General features: G+C 50.8%; 2 protein-coding genes across 2 annotated transcripts; one reads left to right on the top strand and one right to left on the bottom strand.

Moving 5' to 3' along the window:
* Nucleotides 1–305: 305 nt before the first annotated feature.
* On the top strand, nucleotides 306–2,372 carry LOC112099512. Its single transcript, XM_024186865.1, has 3 exons — nucleotides 306–793; nucleotides 908–981; nucleotides 1,255–2,372. Exons 1-3 carry the CDS (start codon nucleotides 306–308, stop codon nucleotides 2,370–2,372), a joined length of 1,680 nt encoding a protein of 559 aa, XP_024042633.1.
* Nucleotides 2,373–4,045: 1,673 nt separating this feature from the next.
* On the bottom strand, nucleotides 4,046–7,335 carry LOC112099511. Its single transcript, XM_024186864.1, has 3 exons — nucleotides 6,944–7,335; nucleotides 4,798–6,706; nucleotides 4,046–4,552 (listed from the first exon to the last, which is right to left on the bottom strand). Exons 1-3 carry the CDS (start codon nucleotides 7,333–7,335, stop codon nucleotides 4,046–4,048), a joined length of 2,808 nt encoding a protein of 935 aa, XP_024042632.1.
* Nucleotides 7,336–8,120: the final 785 nt, after the last annotated feature.

Raw genomic sequence — 8,120 nt, 5'->3', positions numbered from 1 at the left:
ACTTTCAGATCTTCGGTTGCAAGATTCTCGGGATATGTGTCATTAAATACTGGCAGCCCAAGAGTTTGCTTCTCAGTAAGAAAAACCCAAAATCCTCAAACACGAACTCGCCTTTTTCTCTCTTCTCGTCTCCCCGGCGAACGAAACTCGGCGCTACAGCTTTCACCGCTCTCTCTCTCTGACCGAGTCCCGGCTTCATGTATTTCTTCTATTTTCTCGGTATTGGTTAGTTGTAGATAATTTCCTTTCTCTCTGCTTTGCTTGAGGTTGTAGTTGGCGGTGGTGTTTTGGTTAGAACTTAGGATATGTCGAAGGGTAAGGAGAAAGTCGTTGAGGTTGGTGACGACGAACTAGGTTTCTTGCCTAGTCTGCTCGCTGATTCTGCTTTTGACCCCGGGGCCCCCTTAGAACCCACTAGGTCTAGTGTCGGGACTAGCGCTAGGAGGATGTCCCCCCAAACGACCTCCACGAGCGGAAGTAGTGGTGAAGAGGGACCTTCTGGCTCGGAAGACACCCTAAGTGAGGATCAAGGAGGTGATTCTGGTGAGGGATCTTCACCAGGAGCGCCGCGACCAGAGAGGCGCAGTACAGTAGGAGGTAGAGCCTCGTTGCGGGATTATGCTATTGATTACATGACCTGCACGACCACATTCAACGAGCTGGATGACCTCCGGCTTAGGTATAGCATTCCTGGTGAAATTCCCCTCAAGATCCCAGGAAAGAAGGATACACCTAGCCGGCCTCCTAGGGGATACGTTACCCTGTTTCTGGAAAGCTTTAAGTTTGGGCTAAGGTGTCCCTTACAACCCTACTTTGCCCGTATACTCAACGGGCTGAATCTGGCTCCTGGTCAGCTGAACCCCAATGGGTGAGGAGTGCTCTCTGGTCTGTTCATATTGTGGGACAGATGTTGCCAGAGCGAGCCCACGATTGATGAGGTGAAGCACCTATACCAGCTAAAGAGCAGCCCTAAAGATGCCGGTTGGTACTACTTCCAATCTAGCACCAAGAGCAGGAAACCCATAACTGATCTTCCAACTGGTGGTGGTGGGACTTGGAAGAGGAAATTCTTTTTTGCTGGGGGTCCTTGGGGTCAAGTTGCACGGATTGACGAGAACGATTATCGCATCCCACCCCGTTTCGTGGTCCCAGGTTGTCTGCTCGCTTTAGATGTCTTGTATCCATAATTGTTCTTGCTTTATTGGCTTGTCTCTAACCAAGTGTCCATTTCCAATCTGCTCGTTTGTGTTGTAGTTTCCTGGGGTGTTCATTGCCCGCTCCAACCTGGTCAGCTTAAACGGGTTGAGGCTGTACTGGCCAATTCCTGCTCGAGCCGAGAACTGCTATCTACATACAACTTCCTCGAGTCTCGGTTGATACTTCCTGGCCATAAGATGGAGGACGCAGTGATTGGAGCTCTGACCAGGAAACGCTCTCGGCCTCCAACAACCAAGAGGGACCAGAATAAAGATGCCCCTGCTGCGAAGCGAAAGAACATCGTGCAGCCGGTTCCTCCCTTGCAGGCTCTTCCTCCTGCTCCTGCTAAAATCGGGGAATCTAGTGGAGCAGCCACTGATCCTGCTTCCTCTTCTCCACCTGTTGTGCCTCGGTCTCGCTTACCCGACAGCCGACCAGAACACTTGGTTCCCTATCTCAATGAGTTGTCTAAACTCGTGAGCAAGAAGGACCTGGAGGACTTTGATGGTTGTACCCTGGGCGAGCTGGTGGGAGCCATGCAGTATAGCGCTTTCTATCTCAGCTGCATGACCACCTACTATAAGGCCAAGGTTAGCCGTTACGACAGGAAGATGAAGGAGGACATTCAATCGGCGACGACCAGAGCTGACGTTGCCGAGAAAAAAGCGGGGGAGCTAAACGTTGAGAACCTCAAGCTGATAGAGCAAGAGTCTCTTGCTCAGGCAAAAGCCATTACCCTCGAGGAGGAGTTGACCAAGGTTAAGGAGGATCTGCAAAGGCAGAGGGCTATGTATGAGGCTCAGCTCGAATCTCTCCGCGATTCCCACCGAGCTCAGGTCGATAACTTGGAGAGGGAGGCCGACAACCAATACGACCAGGGACTTCGGCATTCCTATCGCTGCATCATGGCCGTCCTCGGGAAGCAACACCCTGATCTCAAGATGGATGACCTTGCAGCTGGTGTTGCTCAGCATATGGACGAGGAGGCGGCCAAGGAAGACGCTGAAGGGGTGGAGCCGATCGTGATTGCGGAGGAAAACTCTCCTCCTCGTGTAGTAACTGCTGATGTTGGCGAGGCGAGCACCCCCCCGGACGCAACTCGTGATACCCTCCCTGCACCTGAGGAGGTCGAGCCAACCGATGCTGCTCGGCTTACTGATCTAACATCTTCTTGATATATTTCTTGTTTTGTAATGAACAATGTTTGTGAAGATTATCTCCTCTGTTAATTATTAACAAATAAATAAAGATGCTTTCGTGTTTTAATTAAGAGTTGTTTTTCGTTTGAGAATCTGCTTGTCATCGTTTGGTTGAGCAGGTTCTGACTTGGCATAGGGTTTCGTCACATGCCTTAGAAAATTCTTCAATGTTTAAGATTCTGCTCGGTTTCGTGCGGTAAAGCAGATCCTGGCATGCTTGGCTTCTGTCTCGCCATAAATAGGCTTTTGAGACTTAACGAGCCTTTGCATGCCTTATAAATTCTTTCGATGCTTGGGGATTCTGCTCGCCTTCTCGTGGCCGAGCAGATCCTGGCATGCTTGGCTTCTGTCTCGCCATAAGACAGGCTTTGAGACTTTGGCGAGCCTTTGCATGCCTTAGGAATTCCTTCGAATGCTTTGGAGTCTGCTCGCCTTCTCGTGGCCGAGCAGATCCTGGCATGCTTGGCTTCTATCTCGCCATAAGACAGGCTTTGAGACTTTGGCTAGCCTTTGCATGCCTTAGGAATTCCTTCGAATGCTTTGGAGTCTGCTCGCCTTCTCGTGGCCGAGCAGATCCTGGCATGCTTGGCTTCCGTCTCGCCATAAGACAGGCTTTGAGACTTTGGCGAGCCTTTGCATGCCTTAGGAATTTCTTCGAATGCTTTGGAGTCTGCTCGCCTTCTCGTGGCCGAGCAGATCCTGGCATGCTTGGCTTCTGTCTCGCCATAAGACAGGCTTTGAGACTTTGGCGAGCCTTTGCATGCCTTAGGAATTCCTTCGAATGCTTTGGAGTCTGCTCGCCTTCTCGTGGCCGAGCAGATCCTGGCATGCTTGGCTTCTGTCTCGCCATAAGACAGGCTTTGAGACTTGGCGAGCCTTTGCATGCTTAGGAATTTCTCGAATGCTTTGGAGTCTGCTCGCTTCTCGTGGCCGAGCAGATCCTGGCATGCTTGGCTTCTGTCTCGCCATAAGACATGCTTTGAGACTTTGGCGAGCCTTTGCATGCCTTAGGAATTTCTTCGAATGCTTTGGGGTCTGCTCGCTTTCTCGTGGCCGAGCAGATCCTGGCATGCTTGGCTTCTGTCTCGCCATAAGACAGGCTTTGAGACTTTGGCGAGCCTTTGCATGCCTTAGGAATTTCTTCGAATGCTTTGGAGTCTGCTCGCCTTCTCGTGGCCGAGCAGATCCTGGCATGCTTGGCTTCTGTCTCGCCATAAGACAGGCTTTGAGACTTTGGCGAGCCTTTGCATGCCTTAGGAATTTCTTCGAATGCTTTGGAGTCTGCTCGCCTTCTCGTGGCCGAGCAGATCCTGGCATGCTTGGTTTCTGTCTCGCCATAAGACAGGCTTTGAGACTTTGGCGAGCCTTTGCATGCCTTAGGAATTTCTTCGAATGCTTTGGGGTCTGCTCGCCTTCTCGTGGCCGAGCAGATCCTGGCATGCTTGGCTTTTGTCTCGCCATAAGACAGGCTTTGAGACTTTGGCGAGCCTTTGCATGCCTTAGATAATTTCCTCGGTTTTAAGCGAAAGAAATTCCTCGACATTCTATTAATGGCCGGATTCGGCTTACATGAAATTGTTTGGACAATAAGCGTGAAAGATAAACGGTAATGAACATAAGCAAAAATAGCTTTCACATGTGAACAAATCTTACTGGGAGTATTTTCGGAGGTGTGCTGCGTTCCATGGGCGTTTCACCTCGTGGCCGTCCGTGCGAGCCAGCTTGTAAGCTCCGGGTCCCGCTATCTGCTTGACTCTATATGGCCCTTCCCAATTCGGTCCTAGCACTCCTTGAGTCGAATCTTTAGTGCTCTGATTCACTCTTCTCAGTACCCAGTCTCCGACCCTGAATTGCCGTATGTTCACCTTCTGGTTATAATACCGAGCAACCCTCTGCTGGTAGATGGCTGATCGCTCGGCTGCTTGCTCCCTCCTTTCCGTTAGCAGATCAAGATTCAAACATATCTGCTCGTCATTCTCCTGCTCATTGAAATGATTTATCCAGTGTGTGGTCGTTCCTATCTCAGCCGGCACGACCGCTTCGTGTCCGAAAGCCAAAGCGAACGGTGTCTCCCCAGTTGCGGTTTTGTGGGTTGTTCTGTATGCCCATAGCACACCTGACAGCTCGTCAACCCACGCACCCTTTTTGCTCCAAGCCTGGTTTTCAAAAGTCTCTTGATGGTCTTGTTGGCTGCTTCTACTTGTCCATTCGATTGAGGGTGAGCAGGCGAGCAATACTTCAGCTCTATCCCGAGGTTCTGGCAGAACTCCCTGAAGCTGTGATTATCGAACTGCCTGCCATTGTCCGTTACCAAGGCATAAGGGATCCCGTATCGACAGACCAGGTTTCTCCACACGAAGTCTGTTGTTTTCTTCTCTGTGATCCTGCTAAGGGCTTCTACCTCTACCCACTTCGTGAAGTAATCTATAGCAACTATTGCATGTGTTGCAGCTCCTCGTGCCTTTGGCAATGGGCCGATCAGATCAATTCCCCATTGAGCAAATGGCCAGGGGGAGGTCATGGAGGTGAGCTTCTCTGGCGGTTGGTTAGAGAAATTTGCAAAACTCTGGCAGCTTACACAACTCCTGGTCTTCTCTTGCGCGTCCTGGTGCATTGTCGGCCAGAAATATCCCTGCCTTAGAACCTTGTGGGCCAGGGACCTCCCGCCAGAATGATTTCCGCATATTCCTTCATGTACTTCTCTCAGTACGTAATCCGCGTCGTCCTCATCCAAACACCGAAGGAACGGTAGTGTATATCCTCGCCGATACAGTACCCCATCAATCATCGTGTATCTCGAGGCCTGGGCTCTAAGCTTGCGAGCTCGCACCTTATCCGGTGGTAATACCCCGTCTCTAAGGTATGAAACTATCGGGTCCTTCCACGAGCATTTTTGTTCTATCCGCAACACCCCCAAATCCTGATCGATACTTGGGCTGGACTTCACCTCTAGAGGGACCGACCTTGGCATTTTTGGGTCGGCCACTGCTGCCATCCTGGCCAAAATGTCTGCTCGACTATTCTGCTCCCTGGGGATTTGTATCACCTCCACTGCTTCGAACTTCCCCATCATCTGCCTGACTATCTTCAGGTACTGCTCCATCTTCTCCTCTCTTGGTTGGAATCTTTCACTGACATGATTCGCAACCAGCTGGGAATCAGTTCTGATCTTAACTCTGTCTGCCTTCACGGCCTTAGCCAATTCCAGACCTGCTATCAAGGCTTCATACTCTGCCTGGTTATTCGTGGCTGTAAATTCCAACCTTACAGCATAAGAGATCTCCTCCCCCTCTGGGCCTTCCAAGACAATCCCTGCTCCTGAACCCCGCTCCCCCGATGACCCATCCACAGACATCTGCCATACTTGAGTTTCGTCATCGCCTATATCTGCATCTTGTTGATCTAAGCATACTTCGGGCTCTGTGAATTCAGCTACGAAATCGGCCATTGCCTGGGCTTTTATCGCAGCGCGGGGTTTATAGTCTATGTCGAACTCGCTCAGCTCTACAGCCCACTTGACGAGCCGACCAGAGGCATCTGGCTTGTGCAGAGTTTGACGCAATGGCTGGTTTGTTATTACCGAGACCGGGAATGCTTGAAAATATGGCCTCAACTTCCGAGCAGCAACCACAAGGGCAAGTGCCCATTTCTCCAACGGTGGGTATCTGGTCTCAGCATCGAGCAGGGCCTTGCTGGTGTAGTATATCGGATACTGAACTCCTTCTTCCTCTCTCACCAGAACAGAACTGACGACCCGATCCGATACCGCCAAATATAGATACAACTGGTCCCCATCCCTCGGTGTGGACAGCAGCGGAGCTTGCTGCAAGTATTGCTTCAAGTTCCGGAAGGCTTCCTCGCATTCTGGGGTCCATTCTGTTTTCTTTCCCCTCCTTATCACTTGAAAGAATGGCTGACACTTATCTGTAGCCTTGGATATGAATCTGCTCAACGCCGCCAACCTCCCCGTGAGGCTCTGCATCTCCTTCAGGTTATGAGGAGACGTCATTTGCACAATCGCCTGGATTTTCTCGGGATTTGCTTCAATCCCCCTATGGCTCACCATGAATCCAAGGAATTTCCCCGACTCGACCCCAAAAGCACACTTCTCCGGGTTGAGCTTCATCTTATACTTCCTCAAAAGCTCGAATGTCTCCTCGAGGTGTCTGACATGTTCCTCCGGGATTTTGGACTTGGTGATCATGTCATCCACGTACACCTCCATGGTTTTCCCAATCAACGGCTTAAAGACTTTGTTCACCAGCCTTTGGTAGGTGGCCCCAGCATTTTTGAGACCGAATGGCATTACCCTGTAACAGAACAAACCTTGGTTAGTGATGAAAGCCGTGCTCTCCTCATCCTGCTCATACATGGGGATCTGGTTGTATCCCGAGAACGCGTCCATGAAGCTAAGCAGACCATGTCCAGCCGTTGAATCTACGAGCTGATCGATCTTTGGTAAAGGGAAGCTGTCTTTTGGGCACGCCTTATTGAGGTCTGTGAAATCCACACACATCCTCCACTTGCCGTTTGTCTTCTTTACTAACACCACATTCGATATCCACTCAGGGTAACTGACTTCCCGAATGAACCCTGCTCTCCAGAGCTTCTCCACCTCGCCATTTATAGCCTCATACCTCTCCTGGTTGAAGCACCTCCTCTTCTGCCTTACTGCCCGAGCACCTTTCTTTACCGCCAGCTTATGACATGCTACCTCAGGGTCAATCCCTGGCATGTCTTCATGTGTCCAAGCAAACACATCAGCATGAGCCTGTAAGCACTTCACCAACTCCTGCTTTTGCTCTCCCTTAAGTCTCGACCCGATTCTGATCGTCTTTCCCGGGTTCTCTGGTCCCAGGCTTACTGCTTCCAGATCCTCTACAGGTTCTTGTCTGCCCTTGTTGTTTTCCACTCGGGAATCGAGGGATGTTATCTGCATTGCTTCCCTTGCTGCCGAGGAGTAGCAGCTTCTTGCGATCCTCTGGTCTTCTCGTACCACTCCTACTACCCCATTCACCCGGTACTTCAGAGCCAGATAATGGTTGGACAACACCGCTTTGCTCATCCTTAAAAATGGCCGACCTAGGATCATCTGGTAAGGGCCTTCTTCATCCACTACGACAAAGTCCAGTATCATTGTTCTTTCTGTCGGGGAGCTCCCAATTGTGATAGGCAGCTCGACCACGCCCAGATGGACCAGTTTCCCTCCTCCGAACCCCTTCAAGGAGGTATTGGTGTGTTCCAACTTCCGGTCGGCTATTCCCATCTCTTCCAGGGTTGACTTAAATAATACATCAACTGAGCTCCCTGTATCAATCAGTATCCGGTCAAACTTCTTGCTAGCGACAGTAGCCTTGATGACTAAAGCATCCTCGTGGGGGTGTAGAATTCCTTCCTCATCCTCATCCGTCCACATGATTGGCACTTGCCTGACCCTTGCTCGTTTGGCTGCTGGGGTGTTGATGAGTACCTCTTTACTGGTCATGGCGTACCTAGCATAATTTTTTCTCGATCTGTTGGAATCTCCGGCCAATGTCGGGCCCCCAGCTATCACCCTTACTGCGGGCTGCTCGCGTCTCACGTCCCCGCCATTCTGCTCCCCTTCACCCGTTGTGGCTACCATCGGGAAAGTCCCCTCCATAAACTCGTCCAGGTACCGATTTCTCACCAAATCTTCGACCTGGGTCTTGAGATCTCTACACTCTGTTGTGGTATGACCATGGG

This window comes from Citrus clementina, unplaced genomic scaffold (genome assembly GCF_000493195.1).
Source record: "Citrus clementina cultivar Clemenules unplaced genomic scaffold, Citrus_clementina_v1.0 scaffold_381, whole genome shotgun sequence".
Lineage (NCBI taxonomy): Eukaryota > Viridiplantae > Streptophyta > Magnoliopsida > Sapindales > Rutaceae > Citrus > Citrus x clementina.
Note: the sequence above shows the minus strand (reverse complement) of the source record. Positions and strands in the feature narration are given on the sequence as shown.